At 39.7% G+C, this 22463-nt stretch overlaps 1 protein-coding gene across 1 annotated transcript in view; it reads left to right on the top strand.

Moving 5' to 3' along the window:
* MSRA (methionine sulfoxide reductase A) overlaps positions 1 to 22463 on the top strand; it is a 297786-nt gene that overhangs the window by 163771 nt on the left and 111552 nt on the right. Inside the window, exon 4 of the mRNA XM_067294424.1 lies at positions 21981 to 22085. Within this exon, the coding sequence (XP_067150525.1) occupies positions 21981 to 22085 (105 nt within the window). The remainder of the gene's footprint in view (positions 1 to 21980; positions 22086 to 22463) is intronic.

Genomic DNA, 22463 nt, shown 5'->3' with positions numbered 1-22463 from the left:
ACTTCCATAATTTTGACATATTAAATACAAGAAAAATGTAATAGCAAAACATTGTATTACTTTTTTTTTTTTTTCTACTGGGTGGTCTATAACATATTTTGTGTCTCTTCTCTGAAGACCTTCTGTAAAGATTAGATCTTAAAAAGAATCTGTCTTCTGCGGGTTTTTATTCCCTTGGAAGTATTGAAAATAATGTTTTCTGTATCTCCTTAATTGAATGTAGCAGTATTTCAGTGCTACAAGCCAAAGTAAATCTTATTTCATTGTAAAACTACTACTTTGACATAACCAAAATAAAAAAAAAAAAAGGGAGGAGGGGAAAAACCCTGAAGCCAGAAATTACTGCTTATGCAAGGGTAGCGTTAGTGGCTGTGCCGTTCCCTTTTAAATAATTCCTCTCTAATTGGTAACCCAATGTAATGGGTAAGTGAACATATTTCACAGCAGCAGCTGTTGGATGTTCAATGACTGGAAAATATAGTGATGGTTAAGTGTATGGAGTACTCATCCCATCAGTAAGAGTAAGTTAATCATATACAATTCACTGAACAGTAGAGTTGCATTTGCAGAGCAGTGGGCTGCCTTTTAATTGTTGTAGGTCTTTTTCAATATCTTGCAGTATCTTTTGTCTCAGCTGTAGCAGTTTTGGTTGCATCCCTAAAACTGTCAGTCTTCCTTATTTTTGCAAGGGCCTAACAATTCCTCCTTCACAATGCAGCTTAAATTGGACCAGATGCTGCATCAATAGAACAGTCTGCCCATCTCGGAGGCATTAAGCCCAAAATTATTTAGAAAATTGAAGCCTTTAACATACTCTGGATTAATGTGATTAAGTAGAGCTTGCTTTAATTCATAGCCATCTATTCCTTTATTAATAGCCATTTCATCAACAGGAGCAGCACATATGGGTACAAGATGACTGAAAGTTAAATTGATTGCACTAAGCCTGTAAGAAAAGCATTTAATGTTTCAATAATAACTAATGTAAGACTTCACTGTGGGGCATTTTAGATAGATTTAGATCAGCTTATAGACACAGTATTTATTAACATTTTTTAATTTTTAATATAAGCTTGCTGAAAGTCCTCTTTTTTTTTTATCCCTTCTTCAAATCTGCATTTGATATACAAGATCACTGTAGTTATAAAGGAGAGCCTCTTGTGTGAATGACAACAGCTGGTCCAGGGTATAGTGGAGTCTAGTCTTTCCTTCAGGCTTAGGAAAGGATAAAATGCAACAGAGGTTAATTTTATATGAGTGTATATCCATACGCCCTCAAAATACAAACATTGTGATCCTATAAACATTATAGGTACTGAAATAATGTGTGCTAGTGGAATATGTTTCATTTCCACAATATATACGTTTAATAATTGCAAGGCTCATATAAGACCCATTATACAAGGAGTCCATCGTTCACACCTTTGTACTCCATTTTTTGGGAGGATTCAGGTGGTCCTTATTTATTTCCCAACTCACTAATGACATATGTACATATGTATACATGCACACACATATATAAAGAGAGGAGAGAGAGACATTTGTAGTAAGTATTTTTTGAGAAGAACAAAACAATTAAAATCTATAAATTGCTCTTCTAAGTGGATTAAGTATTTTATTTGAGTAATTGATTTTGGCAAGTTTATAATGTAATCTTAAAGGAATGAGCACTTTATAATGTGTATGTAGGAGTCTAGCTGACTAAGTTTCACTAGACGTCTGATATCAGACATCTGAAGTGAGATGAGGTGAATCCCCAAATCACTTAATGCATTGCATTCTCAGCTTAGGCAGAAGGTAGCCCATGATATTCTTAGGGGAAACAACACGGCCCCAACCAAAATGCTGACACATTAGGAGAGCTTTAGATTCATAAGCATTTTTTTTTCCTTTGGATTGATTACGTCTATATTGATAAATTTGCCCAGGACCATTCTGTGGCACTGAGGCTAGCTAGAACAGAACAGCTCATATCCAGCTATTAAACCCTCTTACCCCCCAGACCTGAACGGCTGCCTATCTATTGGAAATGCTCCCTGACCTACTCTTGCCTCCAAAACATTTTTGTGAATTGTTTCAGAGAGCACTAGCTGGCAATATCATAGAGATGACCATTCTAATAATTCACAGTTTGGAAGATCTAATTCCAGTACCTGGGAATGTTCCCTGGCACTATTTCATTTAAATGAATAATTAAATAATAAATTAAATAAAATAATAGAAGTATAGGCATAGTCTTAAATCCTGCTAAATCAACCTAAGATGCCGAAGTTCCTTTGTATGTTTGAACTATAGTATCTCCTCTGAAATATGCCTTCAAATACAGATGTAAAAATGGAGAATGGAAATAACTAGCTGCTAATTTAATACCATCATTTGTACCAAAGTATAGAATCATAGAAGTACTGGTTGGAAGGGATATCTGGAGGTCTCTAGTCCAACCTCTCATCTGACGCAGGACTTTCTCCAGCACAGCTGTGGCTTCGTCTAGCTGAGTCTTGAAAAACTCCAAGGATGGAGATTCCATGGTCTCCCAGGGTGACAGGCTCTAGTGCAGCACTGTCCTAGTGACAAAGGTTTTCCTAATATCCAACTTAAACCTCCCAAGCCAAAGGTTATGGCCATTACACATCGTTATACTGTCTACCACTGCTGAGAAGACCTTGGACATAGAGGCTTTGTAACTTCCCGTCAAATAATTTAGGTTGCTATTAGATTACCCCTCTCTGTCAGCCTAAACAGCTCCCAAGCCTAACTCCCTCAGCTTCTTGTAGGTCATTTGCTGTAGGCTCCTAGCCATCTTGGTAACTCCCTGTGGACCCTCGTAGTTTCTCATCATCCTTAATCTGGAGGCCATGGATCTGGCCTCTTTTGCGGAAAACAAAACAAAATACAAATGTCAGTGCTAGCTTATATGTAATTACAGTTTCATGCAGTTAATGGTTAAAGGCGCCAGGAAATGTCCTAATCTTAATCTTTAGCCTATCGCACACTTTTACATTTCACCCATATATGCACTGCGAAGCTCAGATAACTATATAAAACTGTGTGCCATACACAAGAAGCAGGCAAGGGAAAAGTGCACTCAACACAGAAGGCCTCTGTAGTGGAGAAGACTTGCCCAAATAATTTTAAATGATCCCAGAGAAGAGCCATTCTCTTTTTTACAGAAAAAGTGGGAGATGAAGAGACTCATCATCCAACTGCCGTGGGGAAATATCTCTTCCCAATTCCATGACTGGAATGTGGAAAACGTAAGCCAGACACGGAGTGCTGGGCTATCATGCCCAGCGGTACTTTTCCTTGTTACGGGGGCATCTGTGCTTCAGGGGAAGGCAAAAGTGAAACAAACTAGCCAAAATACATCTGGCTATTTATGTAAAGGGAGATGGGGGGAGATTACTTTCTGAGCAGTTGAAGCTCCAAAGCGTAAGATTTGACTACAGTCATTGTTTTAATGAGAGCTGCAAAGTGCTGTGTTGAGCATTAAAAAAAACAGTGTTGTCCATAAAGCTCATGAAAGAAAGGAAAGATGGGCTAGAGCCATAGATTCATAAATTCAGATATTGTGGATTATCTCCATGACCATCCACACTGACCTCCTGCATCTACAGACCATCAAATTCATTGCCGAAGCTTGGATTAAAAATATCTTAAAAAGATAAATAATGTCAGGGATGTATTCTTCACTGCTAGGAAATTGCATTTTATTTCTGGTTGAGTTTATCTAACCTCAGTTTTCAGCAACAGGATGTTCCTATGCTTCTCTTAGCAACACTGAAAAGACCCTCCCAATATGAGGGAAAAAAAATTACTCCAAGGAATGGTATCTGTAAGAAAGAAGTTTGTGCCCCTCGTTTTGCCAGATTTGATGTTATTAAATTTAAATAGCTCTCACAGTAGTAGGTATTGTACAATAAACATAAATGCAAGCACAGCGATTCACATCATTTGAATATACAACTTCCCTGGGTTTTGCGTTTTAATAGATATTAACAATTGCTTTTTTTTGCATTGTCTTCTAAGTAATTTTGGGAATCCAAATTGGGTGCTTCATTTTTGGACAAATTAATATCAGGGAATACTGGTTTCACTTGAATTAAAATCCTTTCTTTTCCTTTCTTAAATGTTCCCATTTAAATGGGAGTTTTAGAAAGGATGCAAGTGACCTCTAATTTAAAACTCTTCATTTGTGAATGGTTGAGTAGAAATAATGGATAGTCAAATACAATGAATGTTCATTAGGTCCAAGCAGGAGGTAAATGCTTTCACTGGACTAATGTAAAGTGCAACATTTACATTTTAAAAAAATGGCAAAAATATTTTTTGTTGAGTGTAAGTAGCAGTATTAACAGTAGACTATTACTGGAGTCAATTGTAATTAATTTCCTCAGCAGCTGAAAAAAAGTTGCTCTTTTTGGTCTTTTACAGCATAATTAATCATCAGTAATAATTCATTTTATGTGGCTTCTTGAGGTTAAACATTGGCACAGCCATTCATTAAAATTGGGGTGAGAATTAATGTCTAACAGGTTTGCCACAAAAAGTTAAATATCTGTAAAGATTTATTAAAGGTTAATGATTGATCTACTTACCTTTATTTTTTAACCTTGAGCTTGAATATGGGTCATGCAGCTGTAGAAATATATTAGCCGGTGTTTGATCACTTTCCAGTGGTTAATGGTCTTTCTGAAACCTATGACACAAGGAAGCATGTTCTTCACTGCATTCTTAAGAAGATGTTTGTCATTGCCACATGGTGTGTGATGCTCTGGATGAGCTTCTAGGAAAGAAGAATTCCACTTATAGTAATCAGGACATATTCTAATATCTTGATATGGCATTAGATGGTACTAGTCATGGAGCAAGCTGCCTCTTTTCACTGGAGGGGCATTGAAGAGGAGGATTGGGAGCTAAACTTGGGATCCAGGAATTGTTAAGTATTTCCAGCAGTTTTAGTGAGGGACAGGGCTGTCTCTTATTCTGTATTTGCACAGCTCCTTGCACAGTGCTGTGCAAGTGCACAGCTATAATTTGCACTGTAATATCCAGCTGTCATAATTATACCTAAGTAAGGCAACAAAGGGGAGCAGATGTTGCTTTCTAGCAGAAAGACAGTCCTTTGCTCTACTGTGTACTCTGCAGGGTCCCCAGGAGGAGCTGTGATTGCAAGGAACTCCTTGCCAGTGACTCTGGTTACCTTTATCTTCAAGTGATAAAAAAGAAAATATTGTCCTGAGTGTGCTTCAACACCTTCTACAGTTAATGGAGAGCAATCTGTGGTTTCCTCATGGTGGGCAAATTGCCTTGAGCTTGCTGGTGGTAACACCAGAACAGATGCTGACTTATGTCTTCACAATCTCCTGATTAGCAGGTTGTAGGATAAGACATCATTTCCGATTAAAATCATTTGTGATGTCCAAGATCAGACCAAGTACAAGATCTCTACGGTTTCAATTCTTCATAAGCAGTTTCTTTGGAAGTTCCTTGATTAACGAGTGTTGCGCAGTCGCTAAACTGTTTTCAGTGAGCTCTCTGCAGTTTTAAGCACTCTGTGGTTTTTCTGTCGTTGTGATGTAGATTAGGAACATGAAAAGATCACTCATTGCTCAGTGTTTAGGTGGACAAGAGGGTGCTTTTCTCACTGTGGCTACTGCTGTGTGAGGAGCAGGAGGAAAAGCACTCTCTCATGGGATGTGCTACATCTCCACAAGGACACTTGTTTGGCCTGGCAACATAGATATACCAGCAGAAGTCTGTTAGTGCAGAGATGCTCTGGAGCTGAAGTAGTCAAAACCCAAGAAGCCTTGAAGCAAAATGCATTTGTAACTAGAAGTCTTCCTTCCAGCCTCACTGAACATAGATCTTTGGGCTGGATCATCCTTTTCCCATCCTTGCCTCATTGCTCTCCCTTACCTATTCTCTTCCAGTTCAGTCTTCTGCTTTCAAACTCTTGTGACTGTCATCCTTTTAACTTCTTTAAATCTCTTTTCACCCACCAGCCAACCAAATTTTCCACCTTTTCTGATTTTAATTCCCCTTTCTCACTCTTCTGAGACAGTTTTACCACCCAATAAAGACTGTACGTGTTATTTAGCTGTCTCTGACCTTACTGCAATTTTTAATATTTACATTAGGCAATTTTTAGCTCCCTCCCTCAATAATCCTTCAAGAATGTCACTTGAAGAAGGGCAATAGTTATAGTTTACATTCACAATAGTAGGATTTCAAAAGCTCTTAAAGGGAAGGTATATTTTTGTTAATCCAGTGGAAATCACAGAATCACAGAAGGGTTGAGGTTTGAAGGGACCTCTGGAGATCATCTAGTCCAACCCCCTGATCAAGCAGGGTCACCTAGAGCACGTTGCACACGATCACGTCCAGGCGGGTTTTGAATATCTCCAGAGAAGGAGACTCCACCACCTCTCTGGGCAACCTGTGCCAGTGCTCTGTCACCCTCACAGTGAAGAAGTTTTTCCTCATGTTCAGATGGAAAATGAAATAACTGATCCTTGAGATACTTCCCTGCAGTCCCTCTGTCGTGGCTGCTTTCATTTTGAAAGATGTCCTGATTTGTCTTTGTGCCCAGTCAGTGGTCTTTCATCAGTTCTCTATGGCAGCTCCATCATAACATGGAGTTTTGTAATTATGGAGCTTTCTGTGATGCATATCAGCTAAACCCAATGCCTATTTACTCATTTTTTCAAAGCATTTCCTTAGCTGTTTTCCAGATATATAAATTATCAACATTTTGTCTTTTTAGGCTCTTATCGACTTACACAGTTTATTTCTGCTAAAGACTTTCTCAGAAAGCAGGTTGCTTGGCCATTATTCAGAACCTTCTTTCTAAAATTCTTTTATTAATTTTGGTGTACATAAAAATGCTTGTCTAAAGCCTTTGGCTAGCATGAATTGATTCTGAATTTTTGTCCCGGTAATCTTTTCTCTGGAGGCCTTCTGAATGGCTGCCTATCATCATGCCCTTCTCCGTTCTGTCGCTGTCTCTGTTCAGTCTGATGTCTTTGAGAAGTCTCTTGTGAATCCGCTTTGCCTATACTGCTTTTCGCATATTTGTTTTTTGTGAAATCATGCTCCTAATCATATTTGTGTGTATCATATAGGTGTCAGATTGGTTTAATAAAAGTTTGATAATAAAAAGAAGCTTTCACTCTACAAGTATAGCGATTTATCTTCTTGCTGGATTTCAGCCTACAATTTTCAGGTATTAATCGTTTGTGTACAGTTTTATTCTAAGGCCTATGTTGTTTTTTAGAATCACAAAGAGTGAGAACTGGCATATTTCAGAAATCTAACCTTGTACTCAGACATCTCCTCAAAGTAGTAACCTCTTACTGAAATCATTCTACAGAGAAAAGAATAAAGCTACATTTTTTGTTATTCTAGTTGCAAAGCACAGGTATTAGAGCATCTTATTCTCTTTTCTTCTTTATCTCCCAGACTATTTACTGTTTTCGAACTCCTTACTTTGAGATTGCTATAAATAGATGTCTCTAGGCATTATGTTTACCTCCATCTGTCCCTGTTCAAACTTGTTCTCAATTCATCACATATTCATTAAACTTCTGTTATTCTTTTCTTTCCATTATGCCCATTTACTTAAGGAAATTCTGTGATGTGTCTCATAACTCTATTATGATATTACAGACATTCCCAGAATCACAAAATGCTTGAGGTTGGAAGGGACCTTTAAAGATCATCTTGTCCAACCACTGCTCAAGCAGGATCACCTAAAGCATGTTGCCCAGGACCCTCTCCAGGCAGGTTTTGAATATCTCCAGAGAAGGAGACTCCACAGCCTCTCTGGGCAACCTGTTCCAGTGCTCTGTCACCCTCACAGTGAAGAAGTTTTTCCTCATGTTCAGACAGAGCTTCCTGTGTTTCAGTTTGTGTCCGTTGCCTCTCGTCTTGTTGCTGGGCGCCACTGAGATGAGTCTGGCCCCATCCTCCTTACACCCTCTCTTCAGATATTTATATATCTGCAAGGTGCAAGGTCCTGCACCTGGGGAGGAATAACCCCATGCAGCAGTACAGGTTGGGGGTTGACCTGCTGGAAAGCAGCTCTGCAGAGAAGGACCTGGGAGTGCTGGTGGACACCAAGTTGAGCATGAGGCAGCAGTGCGCCCTTGTGACCAAGAAGGCCAATGGTATCCTGGGGTGCATCAGGAAGAGTGTTGCCAGCAGGTTGAGGGAGGTGATTCTCCCCCTCTACTCATCCCTGGTGAGGCCACATCTGGAGTACTGTGTCCAGTTCTGGGCTCCCCAGTACAAGAGGGATGTGGCACTACTGGAGAGAGTCCAGCGAAGGGCTACAAAGATGATTAGGGGACTGGAGCATCTCCCTTATGAGGAAGGTCTGAGAGAGCTTGGCCTGTTTAGCTTGGAGAAGAGAAGGCTGAGAGGAGATCTTATCAATGTGTACAAGTATCTGAAGGGAGGGTGTCGAGAGGATGGGACCAGACTCTTCTCAGTGGTGCCGAGCGACAGGACGCGAGGCAGCGGGCACAAACTGAAACACAGACACTTCCATCTGAACATGAGGAAAAACTTCTTCACTGTGAGGGTGACAGAGCACTGGAACAGGTTGCCCAGAGAGGTTGTGGAGTCTCCTTCTCTGGAGATATTCAAAACCCGCCTGGACGTGATCGTGTGCAACGTGCTCTAGGTGACCCTGCTTGATCGGGGGGGTTGGACTAGATGATCTCCAGAGGTCCCTTCCAACCTCAACCCTTCTGTGATTCTGTGATATATTGATAAGATCCCCCCTCAGTCTTCTCTTCTGCAGGCTGAAGAGTCCCAGCTCTCTCAGCCTTTCCTCCTGTGACCAGAGGCTCCAGTGCCTTCATCATCTTAGTAACCCTTCGCTGGACTCGCTCCAGTAGCTCCATGTCTCTTTTGTACTGGGAAGCCCAGCACTGGACACAGTCCTCCAAATGTGGCCTCACCATGGTTGAGTAGAGGAGGAGGATCCCCTCTCTTGACCTGCTGGCAATGCTCTTCCTAATGCTTGTGGGCAAATCTTCCATTAAGACCTGTCACGCTGTCATGCTATGAAGGTTCGATAGCAACGACTGAGACAGTAATATAATAATAATAAAAAAGATGTTTATTTCCTCACACAAGTTCGTGGATTAGTAACATCCATTAAAATAATGCGATTACTAATTTAGGAAGGATAACACAAAACCATCAGTTACTAATTTAGAAAGGATAACCTGAAACCGTCGATTACTGCGTTATTAATTGGAAGGACTGCTTATCCCTACTTGAAAGCTTTTTTGTTCACTCTCCTAGTGAGAGGGCTCTCAACCTCGAGGAGTTACCTTAACCCAGCGTCCCAGGAAAAGGGGAGGGGGGGATACTCACGGTCCAGCCGGAGAGGATGGTCAGGTCACGTTCCCGTCCCTGCTCAAACTCTCCTAGCTCCCAAGTCTCTTTTTATACGGCTGGGGCTCTGGGCAAACACTGCTTTTGCTGACTTTTAGCAAGTTTCGCAATCACAGGACTGTCTGTTTGTCTGCTTGGGAGGACCCTGCTAGCGAGGCAAGACCACAACACCTCCGTCTTGTTTCTTCCCTCCCCGGGGGTCCATGCAGATTCCAGGTGGCAGACTTCACTTTTGCAGTCTTGTTAATGCTGCCATTCCGCAGCCTTGCGCATATCAGTCCTTGCGCATATTGGTTGGTAGACGACTTTAGTCCTGTTAAGTCCTCTGTTCAGCAGCTTTGTGCACGTCAGCTCTTGTGCTATCAGTTCTTCTGCGTATCAATTGACAAACTTCAGTTCTGTTAACTCTTCACTCGCCCGTCAAGACCCTTTTCTGGAGACTTGGGCCTTTATTATCTACTTACTCCCAAGACTGCTCCCAGTTGTTCTGGAAATCATCCCCTTTCCCAGCCAACAGGGTATTCTTGGTTTCCATTTGCATTTTCAGAAACAAGTGATACTTGAAGCACGCAAGTAAAACTTTTCATGAGACAGCAATACTCAGGCCTTTGAACACTTTCACCCTTTGTCTTCTTTAAACACATTTTTTTTTTGTTTTAGGAGCTACAAGAGACATACAAGAAATATTCCGGCAAATTAAAATTCAAGCGGGAAATAATGGCCTCATTTTGTGAACTTGCTTTAGGACTGAGTAGGTTTTTGAGGTTCTTGCAGCCACTCTGCACTGCTAGGACAGATCGCTTTGAGAAATCACTCTTCAATCAGTCTTTGATCTCTGCAGTCAGCTTCCTCTATCCCCAGCTGATTCAGCAGGCAGAAAGTTCCCCCTCCTCAAAGACTTGTCCTCTGTTTCTCTCTCTGTCTGTCAGAGTCTTTAAGTGATTGTATCAGCGTTTGGTTTATTCATTATTTTTTCAGGAAAATTTCAATGCCATCCAAGGGCCATCTTCCTGCGTTTTGCAGTCATCTTGTTGTCCCAGAGTATTTCATTTTGGAAGCTGTTTGTATTACGACTTTACATCGTCTTTTGTGAGAAGGGCGTGACACAAGTCCTAAAGCTATTGTCTTGAGTTCACATCCACCAGGACAGTAACTGAGGTAGAATATTTATAATTCAATCAAAATTCCATCATTATGCGTAGCTCCGTCTCCGAAATCATCACAGTCTCCCACCTCTCACACAGCGATGGATTGCATCGGGAGACAACTTGACGGTATACATGCCCTATCTTACATATGAAATCCTGAGGGAAGTATTAGGATCCTTGCTCAAAGTGACCTTGGAGATCTATAGCTAGACCAAAACTGAGCCAGATGACTGCAGTTTATGCCTGTGGATTTTACGTTAAAATAATCAGAGATTAAAGGAACAATTTAGTTGCTTAAACAGATAGCCATTTAGATGCTATAAGGTATCTGAGACATCCACATAGGGCTGACAGATTGTCACAGGGCCTGTAGGAGACCCATCTTCTTCTGGAGCAGTAGCTGGAGTCCAGGTGATTTGTCCTAAGTCCTCACAAATGAGACTAGATGCCTTCGTGGCACAACTGAACTAGTCCCTTAATTTCATGTAGTTCAAGATGCCATCCTATGTATTGAGCGTGTTAGAAAAGATATTTGTTCTGGAAATAATAGGTAATATAGCCAAATTATTACCGTATGAAATTACTTACCTGAAATCAAAACTGCATCACCATATATATTCCACATATCGTAACATAACTACTTTTTTATTATCTAAGTGTAGTAGTATTGTTTGGCTTTGCACCATATTAATTATTAATACTAGGTAAGGCTGTGCATTTTGGCTTTCAAAGAATAAAAATGCTGTCAGCACAGGGCTTATCATATTTAGAGAAATTATGTTGCATATCTGGAAAATTAATTCTGAAGAATGCAATGTAACAGTGGATTACGCTCTGCAAAATGTGGGTAGTTGAATCCAAATCTGGAAAGGACTTTGAAGTCTTTAAGACAAAGGCATGGTGCAACTGTGATGTAGTACTAATCTTTTATCCTCTAAGTTTTTCATATGCGTGGATAACAGGATATATTTCCTGGGCAGATCTTTATTCACCGTGTTTATCTATTATGATAAAAAATGTCAACATTTTTCATTAATTTAATTTTTCAAAGGTGCTTTGCAGTGAAGCAATCTTCTCAGTTGCTAAATTCATAACTGTGTGACAGCGGAAATCAAGGATATCAGAAGTGGAATAAAGCAGAGTGGAATTAAAAACATTGGCATAGTGAATTTTGTGCTTTCATAGATGGCCAAAGTTTTAGTTGGGGTCCAGTAGCTGCAGTTCAGTACAGGTCCTATCCACTAAGCAAAGGGCAGTAGGCTCAAGTTGGATGCCCCGAAGTCTTACACTGCTGTGTTTGGTCCCAGTTCTCTTCTTCTTCCATCCTTCCTTTTCTCTTGTTCAAGAATGACCTATATATCTACTACTAATATACAATTTCTCTTAGTGGTGCTTCTCTACTGTTATCAGGATCATCACAGGCATTAGACAGACTTTTTCCTAAGGAGACTCTGTTTTAAAAACACAGAAGTCTTCTTCTGACTTCTTCTGACTTCTTCATAGAATGAGTTGAGAAAATGCAATAAATGTGTTGTGGGTTTTAGCTGCTCTTATAAACATAAACAAAAGCTACAGTGTTAATATACAGTTAAATCAAAACTGTATTTTGTGCTGTTACTGTGCTGTTATGAAGGCTTAAGAACAAGTAGTAGATTTTCTTGTGCTTTCTTTGAGGAGATGGAAATAACCATATTTGGAGTGAAAAATGATAGGTTCTGTATTTTGTTGTAGTCTTCCACAGCTTGGATCCTAGACTGAGAAAGAAAATTGAATGATTTGTACTGCTTTATGTTATTAAGTGTTGCAGTTCCAGCCAGGAACGTGACACATTCAGCATATACCTTTTGAAGAAATTCAGGGACATTTTTCAAAACCACCTGTCTTCAGTGCAGTATCTTCATTGCATCATTGTGAGTTCATATGGCCATATTTTTGACCTTTTTTCATCTCTTGTCACTCTCTAAACTGCTTTTCATGAAATGCATTGCATTTTTTCAGTATTTGAAATGCTATGAAATGTGTTTTTGTTTCCAGGAGCAGAATTTAAAGTTTTTGTTAGAGCAATGGTTATTTTAGCATGCTGTTTTTACAGCAAGCATACAGTATAAACCAGTTATGCCTTAACTCTTGGCTCAAGAGCAATGATGTGAGATACTGTCATTAATACTAGATTGCTGTTGGTTACAAGGCTGAGGTTCTGTGATTCCCATTACTTCTTCCTTATTTAATCCTTCATTTTATAAATTAACTTTGTAGTTAACATATCCTAATCTAAAGCAAGCATTTCTCACTCTGAAAATTTCATATTTGCTTTTTTTATTCTATATCCGCATAGCCTAGGCTAGATGCTCACAAGCCTGGCACCACATTTCCATGGTGCCCAGTATAACCAGTTTGGCAGTAAATATAACTGATTGATATCTAAAGGCCCAGTCCCTCACTTCATTTGCTGTTTAAATTTAGGGTTAAATTTGGGCTTTTAAGTGAGAAGTTTGCAAAAGTACAAATATGTTATCTCTCTCTTTCAACATTGTAGCTGAAAGATGTTAAATCACCTATATAAAGATGATATAGAAATTGGTAATTAGGTTACAGGTTACTTCACCAACAGTGATGAAGAAGATAATGCCAAAGCCCCAACTCTTTGTGAGGATAATAATATTTGGGATAGAAAGGCTTTGTTAAAGCTAAGTGAACAAAGGGAAAAAGAGGGGCGATCCACTCGTACATTCACAGCATATAAGGTTGGTGAGGCCTCACACCATTATTTAATTTGACATCTTTTATATCATAGGTCATTACGTTTCAGCCAGTTGCTATTGTATTAAGCCCTATAACTTTTTCATTAACCTTTAAGTGATATTTGTCTGAAGCGTTTCTCCCAGAAGGAAATCTGATTTAATTTCAAAACATCAGGAGATGGAGACTCTACCACTTTCCTTCTTGGTTCATAGGAACATCGGTCGACAGGAGCATTGAATGGTCCAACAGTGTAACAGAGCAATGTAGTGTTTTCTAGCAGATAACCATCTTCAGAATTAAAAATACGTGCCTACTTTTCCATTTGAATTTCCCTGGTTTCAGCTCCTACCACTGACTTTTGAGATGCCTTTTCATTGCTAGTTCAAAGACGCCTTTTGCGCTTAGTCATCTCTTCCTGAGAAGATGCTTATATCCTTTAATTAAATCACCTCTGGATTTTCTTTTTGAAAGGCTAAATACGTCATGCTCTTCATGGCTCTCGCTGAAATTATTTTTGAGGCCCTTGACTTAGCTTTGTGGCTCTACTTAATGCTAGGATTGATCTCACCAGTGCTGTCCTTACCCACTCCTCTTTCACTTAGGCATCCCAATGCAGGCACTGTTCCTTTTCTATTGCAATATCGCAAAGGGATTCCATATTTGGTTGCTGGTCTGCTGCCACCCTTACACTTTCCTCCAAGATAGTTCCCCACTTGTAGGTATGGTGTGTGTCCCTTGTTCCCTTATGTACAGTCATATGTAAAACCTTATTTTAATACATTTTTGTTTGAATGAGCCCAGCACAGCAAGTACTCGCTTTATAAGACCGTCCTGTCAGCCTTCTCATCTGAGTTATCCACAGATTTTAAAAGTTGAGACTTTATATTTCTTTAAAATTATTGATGAAAGACTTTTTAACAGTAACAGGCGTTGTACCAGTCCCTGCAGAACGCAGATAAAAATGCTGCCATTCAATGCTTGTTCCCCTTAGACAATTTTTTTAGAACTGTCATTTAGACAATTCTTAATCCATTTAACATGTGCACTATTGATATTGTATAGTGCTAATTTTTTAATCAGACTGTCATGCAGCAATAAGTCAAATGCATTAATAAAGTCTAAGTCTATTACATCCATGCTATTACATTCTGCATTTATTACAACTAGACTTGTAATTTCATCAGAGAATGAAATCGAGTTTGGCTGACAAGACCTATATTCCATAGAACCATGCTGACTGGCATTAATTATATGCCTATCTTCAACATTTTTTCTGCAGTTGAATGTCATATGAGATGTTCTTTTGTATTGTCCAAGGCCAATGTCAGACTAATCCTTTAGGTGATGTGGCTCATCCAGGTCTGTGATCTCTGCTCCGTCCTGGCCGACAAAGCAACACAACTCAAAACAGCGACATCCTGTATTGCGTATCACAGCCGAAGCAATTTCTGTAGCGCACAGAGATTTCTCCCAGTACAAAGGGTAAAGAAGCTGTCTGCTGACATCTGCAACAAATCACTGAAATGGTTTTTGAAGCTGAAATTCCTTTTGAACGGAATTAAATCAGCGGAAAACTCTCCAGTACTTAATGCAGTCCAACTGGGAATGGTGTTCAGTCCACAGGACCGGAGCAGAGCGGGTCCAAAGCAGCCGCTTCTGAAATGTTGGCAGTGTGGACACGGGGTTCCCGGGACTGACTCCTTCATTTTATAAACCCCCCTCCTACTGGGCAGCGCTTCTCACCCAGTGAAGACGTAGCCTGTAAGGGCAGTGAGAAAGATAGCAAAGATTCGTTCTCTCCTTTTGTCCTATAGGCTGTATAATTTCTTTGTTCCTTCTATGAGTTCTTCGACATACAGCTATTTTAAGAATAAAAATAGACAAAATAGCAGTAGTAATAGTCTGTCTCGAAAAATTCTGTTTGGTAGCTTACTATCAAAGAAAAATTGCTGCCAAAGAACGCATAGGAATTTAGTAAAGGAAAGTAAGAACTTTTTATAGCTGTACCATATCAACTATACAGCCATACCATATAGCTGTACCATATATACCTGCAAATAGGGAAAAAAATAATTAGTTGTCATGTTGTGTAAATTTTTAGAAAAAAAGCAATATTCTTTGTTCAAACTGATAAATAATCTTCTTTATCTTCAAGCCATTCAACTAGTTTTACTGAAAAATATGGCAGCATTAGTCTGAAAAAATTATCAGTGACCAACATTGTGTACCCCAATTTTCACTGTGACCTTTTAACCTCAGAACGGTAAAAAAAAAAAGTAACTGTGATAGTCACCAGAAATGCGTTTTCTAGCAGATTTGTTGTTTTATGAGCCATATAAATACTTTTAAAATTTTCATCTCCTGTGTAATTCTTATGACCTCTACTTAAACCAATAATACACTTCTAAAAATTTCTCTTCTTAGATGTATGCACAGTGTTGTAGCTGTGTTATGTTCTGTAGGCACTAGAACCAGGCATGATTTCCCGTGGTCCTTTTTCAGGCAGAAGTTCTCAGAATTTAAGCAAAATTCTATTAAGATTTCCAGCTGCAGGACTGGCCCATGGTGATACCCTTGTTTTCTTGCTTTATAAGATTTACTTATATTTTAACACAGCTGTATAAAAGAACATGGATCACGCTGAGAAGGTAAAGTGTTAAATTCTGTAAAGCAGCGAATCAGAAATCCATCATGGATACTGAGCCAAGCGTGTCCTCTAGTTCAACAGTGACAAAGTCACCGGAGTTATGGGAAATGCAAAGAAGGTAAAAAAATAGCAGGAGCGTGTTAGGACCATTGTATACCTGATACATTTTCCAGTTTTCTTCCAAATAGTGGGAAGAAGCACCCCAAAAAACTGGGAAGGGGTCGGAAAGTCATCAGTGGTGGGAAGAGAATATATAGGGAATACAGAGGGAAGAATAAATAGGAGAATACGTAGGGTACTCTTTGCCAAAGAAGGATGCAAAACTTTCCATGGGTTCAAGGGCGGATCGGACAAATACGTGCAAAAAAGATATATTGAGGGCAGGTAGACCATTTCAGGCTCAGGAAATTCTCCGAGCTGAAAATAGAGGCTGGGAGGGTAGTCTGGAGATATATCACATATGCTTTTTTAACCCTTCCCTGGGCATCTGCTTGTGGCTGCAGCCAGAGACAGATACTCAGCTAGAGAGAGGCCGTGGATCTGAACCAGGACAGTCCCGTGTTCTAAAAGAGTCCAAAAAAGTAGTCAGTGTCTGACAGGGGGATTAATTAGAAAGATCGATCCGTTAAAAATGCTCAGAAAAGAGCTAAGGGATGACTTTATGGTATCTGTCTGCACAAAAAGATATTTAAATACATAAACTCAAGTGAGTAAAATGCCTGTTGTCTTTGTTTTTTATTGTTTGTTTTTTATTAAGTGAGAGGTATTAACCACTTGATAAAGTTACCTTGAATTTTGGGGGATTTTCTGTCCGTTTGGATTCTTTGAGTCAAGAACTATTGCTTTTCTAAGTACAAAACACGAGCCTGCTCCAGTGAAATTCTCTCATCTGTGTTAGGCAGGAGGTCAAATGAAATTGCTATTACAGGCCCTTCTCCCCTTAAAAATCTATCAATCTGTGATTATTTCCATCCTTTTCACCTCCATTACTTTGAAGGTAGCAAAGTAGAAGTTAAGTAGATTGTTGAAACATGGGTTCTCAGTTTTTGCTTATTTAACACGTTGCTATTTTAGGGAGAAAATGGAAATTTTATTATTGATAGCTACAGCATAATAAAAATTCCCAGGCTAGTTTGGAGGAACAGATGCTCAAAAGACTTCCTACTTTTTCATGTAATACTTTGCATATTCACTAGGGCCTAAGCTTTAGCTAGCACAAATTGTTTTTGCTCCAAAATCAATAAGCTCTGAAATCTGTATCAGCTGAGGACCTGTCACCCATTCCTTCCAATTATATTTAGACATTTACATTTATGTCAGAAAATGTATGAGAGAGACTGTTATGAAAAAAAGTGCATTGTGCCAAGGAAAAGGGAAGGAATATGCACAAAAGTAGAAGCTGAGGGACCGGCTCTTGGCTTCGGTGTTTTATGCAGTAGTGTTGGGCTGGAACCACTGAGAAGCTGAAGCTCTCGGGCCATGCTGGCTCTGTCTATACTCTAGAGGAGCCTGATGGGCATGGTCTGACCACCGCCGTAGTTCTAAATCTCAACCTCCAAAACTGGGTGGCTTGTCCAAACTGCCCGTTGGGAGTTTTTCATTGCCAGTGCTGAGCCTGGGAATTGCGCGGCTCAGTGCTGGTTGACCCAGGCCAGCATCACGCTGGCAATGAACAGTGTGGACGATCACGTCCTGGTGCCTGTGCCCTGGCGCTGTGATTTATCGGTACGGACGCAGCCACAGTGGACTCGGCAGCTCTCAGTTGGGTTCCTACGTTACCTGTGTCGCACGTGGGAAGAGATGAATGCTTCAAAATGAGATTGCAAACAGGTAGCACATTGAGGCTTGCTGTTAAGGAAACCATTTAAAAACCTTCTGTGGAAAGAGCCTATTAATTTATTCCTTTCACAAGCTTTGGTGCCTCCTTCTTTACAAGACTTGGAGCCCTGTAGAGTATCTCCTGGAGTTAGGCCCTTTATTTCAGTGGGTAAAGAGAGGCAAGTCCTTTTCTGTTAAAGAAGTGGGGCAGGAATGCATAGTTTTGTCATTCCTCGGATTTTATAACGTATTCACCCAGGACTGGACTAGCTGGAGATGAAGCCCACATTTCATGCAACGGTGCCCTAAGTGCTGGGTGAGTGGGTATTCGCAGGTGAGGTGCTCTCAAGCCATCCTTTTGAAGTTGATCCACTTTGCAGGAAATAATTAAATGCTTACTGGATCCAGCAAGTTGAAAAGAATGAGTACGCCTCTATAATCCGTTGGCTTGGGCACTCACCTGGGAGACGATTAAGTAGGTGAGACTCTAAACACTATTAGGAAGAAAAAAATTGAAAAGAAGCCCAGAGGTGTCGCTCAGATGTCTTTTTCCGTTGCTCTTTATGGGAACGTTTTTGCCAGTTTGAATCCCCACTGAAAGAGCTCACTGTGGCTAATCCTCTGAGAGTGGCTATGTTTTCTAAGTGGGAAATGGATATAGGATAAACAGACAATCTGCCGCTGGCACACAGCCCTCTGCCACGGTGTAATAAAGTCTTATCATCTGCAGCTAGGTTCTTCTATGGCTAAGCTCACTCAGAAGTTGAAGGAGAACTGAGCACCATAACTGGAAATCCGATAACGGCAGCTATAAATAGAGGATTTTTATTTGCACATTTAACGGCAAATTAAATTACATTTAGAGATTCGATAAATTATTTTGAAAAACATGATTCAAACTTGGAGCTTTTTGGGGGAAGGCTTCTAAAAGTATTCATACTTGTTAAAACTTCTTGGAAGTTAAAGTGAAGCATGCTTTTGCTGTTGAATATTATAAATCAGCTAATTAAAAGCAGTAGGTGAGCTGAGGATACTACGACCTTCCGACTTAGCGTAAATGGGCCTTTAGTGAGAAAGTCTGAAAGAGGTACTGAGGTGAAGAGCTAAATATTCCTGAAAGAACAGACTCCATCACTGATCAGTTTAAATCACTTCAGCTGTTCAGTGTTAGCCTGTTAAATTTCTCGTTAAAACAGACATGCAGCTTTTTCAAGGGCAAATGGGTTTATTGTTTCTCTTTGATTATTTTCTGCCCATTTGAAGAAATCAAGAGCAGTGGTTTGTTGTTGGACACCTGCTGTTTTTTGGTGCTGTAGTGTCCCAAATGTCTGAAACCCAAACCCAGACATGATGTTTCTGTCTTCAGAGTCGAGCTTATGCTTGACGCAAAAAGTGACTTAAGAAGATAAATAGGGAGAGCCCAGTTTCAGCTTTTATCTGCTGCAGCAGAGTCATGTCCAGCACAGAGGAGCTGATAGTTTCTGCATATGACTTAGGGCAACCTCGGGGCATCTTTTGGTTCCTCATGTTAAGGTATGTTGCAACTGCAGGGAGATTGTTCTTTTTTTTCTCCTCTGTCCCCTGCTACTATGTTCTCTCTGTGCTTTTTATGGTTAATCTGTCCCACATGAAGCCTTTTACCAATCTATTTGCTCATGTGGCCCCAGCTGATTGGTCCAATTTCCATTAAAATTATTGAGAAGTAGGTGTGCTCATCACAAATGACTAAGATTGTCCATAGGAGGAACAGTCACATCATGTTCTGAAAGAAAATCCACTAGATTGTAGAAAGGCTTTGAGGAAAAATTAGAGGTGAATCTAATAGGCCCAGCAGGCATTACCTCCTTGCTTTTCCACTGAGGATGAATCTTGATTTTAAATATGCGTTGGTTCTAGCCGTCCGTTCACCACACATCTGAGGAATTTTTTCTTGAGGTCAGGCTATAGTTCTCAGAGTAGCACTGTTATTTCCTTATTCAGAGAAAAAGAAGAAAGCTGATTCTTTGCACTTCTGGATTAGTCGGAGCAGACAGCATTGACAAGACGTAATTGCTGCTCCAATTGAGAGGTAAGATAATGCCTCTGTTGTTTGCAAGTTCTTTAAGAAAACTGTCTTGTGATCTAAACCTAGTTGTCTTAGACATGCAATTTGCTTCTGAGTGATAGGAACCTTTCATAAGGTTTGCATCAGCTTAAAAGAAAGAAACAGAAAAGTTAAAGTTAGGAGCCACTCCTTACTCTCTTTCTAGTTGTGTGATGTAGGCTTTCCAGAGCTGGACAAACGTGATTTCCATGTGCTCTCCTTCTTTAGCTCAAGCAACAACAAAACTTCAGACCTTGGCTTCAGCTAAGGCAAACACCAGTATCTTCCCTGGTGGCCCCTATGAAACCGTGAAGACTGTGACGAATTCCTCCCCTGATTCAAGCTGGCCATCAGTTTATGCCAGAATGTGGAAAGGCAATCTCACTTTATTATCGGGCCGATTATCTGTGGCTTGTATCTTTATTCTTATAAACGTATAATCCCTTTCTGTAAACCTGCCGTCAAACTCTGCCTTCAGATAGTGAGTGGATATGTTTGGCTTCAATAGTGGTGGTTCATGTGAAAGAGAAATTGGGCCGTCGTTTGCCTGGACATCATCCTCGTGGACAGGATGACATGGCTTTAGATACAGGTTACATGTAACTTGTACATTTTTGCCATATAATCTCAGCATATTTTTGTTGTATTGAAGCACTCTAGATAGGAACCAATTTGATTTTATCAGAATTTCCATGATGGACACGTTGCAGGTATCAGAGATGTGTCCCCTTTTACTCCTCTGCATTCCAGACTAAATTTAATCCTAGTCTTTTAAATCTTTTTAAACCTTATCTTTTAAATTGCTTTTCATAGCTAACCCTCTGTGCCTCATTTTGGTTTTCTTCATTTCAGGTGGCCCAATTAACTGATATAATGCTGTCATACTTTTCCCTGTTATATCTCTGTAATGTATATTAGCATCTCTTTTTTGTTGTTGTTGTTTCATTTCTCTTAGTATTGAATTGGCGTTTTCACTGAACTCTCCTCAATTACTCGTAGTCTCTGCTTTTCCTTGTTTGGTGACAGCTAATTCAGAAACCATCAACAGATCAGATTCAGCTGTTGGTTGTGCTGCTAGCAATCCAAGGCAATTCTGGGGAAATCGGTGTAAATGAAATCAAAATCTGGCCTAGTGGGATCAAGTAGCTTATTACATTCCCATAAAAAGGCAGAGCTGGCCATGCAGTTTACTTTTGCTTAGTATTTCCTTATGATTTAACTGAAGAGTGGGATATGTATTTTTTTCACTCATGCAGATATTATGCCAACAAAAAATGTCTGCACTTCTAAATTCTTGATATGTGCTACTGTAGCACTCAGAACAACGGAATTTGATCCTAACCGAGATGTCTGAACGCTCATCAATCTAACTATCAAATAGTTAAAATGATGGATCAGGCCACACAATTTTCTTTCATGTTTTGTGAGGCTGGGTCTTTCAATACTATCAAGAGTAGGTAGACACATAAGCAATGAAAAAATAGTGCCTGTAAAGTAACAGAAATTAGAAATAATATATTTTAAGGTGCTGTAATGCATGCTTATCATCCCTGAACTTCATCTGCTATCGTAATGTTCAGTCCGATCTCTTTGATGTGCTTTGAAGCCCATTGGCATTCAGGGGGTTGGGTAATGTGGAATAGTTCAAAATCGTTTGTTTGATCTTATGTAGATAAGTCCTTGAAGTTTATTTTTTATATTCAATTATTTTACCCATTTCTTACCCAATGGCTGATGAAGTCCAGTTTCCTACCATCAAGATGATTTAGACATAATTTCTCATATTTTAATATTGTATTTAGAATAGAATATTTAAAGTTATTTTGCTAGGTGTCAATTACAAGTTTTTAAGAACTATTCAGTTTTTCCTGAAAGATGATAAACTCATTGTCTCTCTGGCTAGTTAAGACAGTAATTTATCTCATGATGGCCTGGTCCAAGCTGGCAGATGTAGGCATGTTTATAAAAGAATCTGTAAAGAGGCTTGAGCCCAAATGCTGGAATATCAAAACACTATTTTTTTTTCAAAAAAACAAAAATAAAAAATAAAGGATTGTGCTTTGGATCTCAATATAAAAAGCTGGATATGCATGAGCTAATTCAACTAATAACATCAGATTTTATTTTGTCTTTTTAGGTAAAACTGGCCACACAGAGGCTGTACGAGTAGTATATCAGCCAGAAAACATCAGCTTTGAGAAACTGCTCAAGGTCTTCTGGGAGAATCATGACCCGACACAAGGTAGAGTGATGAGTGAGCCAGTATTTAATTATCTTACTAATTACAGCTGGGATAATTAGTGTTTGAGCTGTGTGGAAGAGATGAACCTTGAAATCACACTGGAGCTCAAGAATATGATTGCAGACATTTATTGACAGAGAAAGAGAGGGAGCGAGAGAATGAGCATACAGAAACCCACAACACCCCTCCTCCTTTACAGCTGTCTGGGCTGGGAAAATTCCCACAGAGAGGCACACCAGACAATAGAAATTTTTTTCAATTTTGATTATGACAATTTCTTCCGTAATGCTATCTTTTGTCTCCTAAATTAAAGCATATTTCACACAGCTTCAGAGTTGGCCATTTTATTTGTGCCGAGGACCTTTATCCCCCTTAAAT

This window comes from Apteryx mantelli, chromosome 3 (genome assembly GCF_036417845.1).
Source record: "Apteryx mantelli isolate bAptMan1 chromosome 3, bAptMan1.hap1, whole genome shotgun sequence".
Taxonomy (NCBI): domain Eukaryota; kingdom Metazoa; phylum Chordata; class Aves; order Apterygiformes; family Apterygidae; genus Apteryx; species Apteryx mantelli.
The sequence above is the reverse complement of the archived record's forward strand: the minus strand, read 5'-3'. Positions and strand labels throughout refer to the sequence as shown.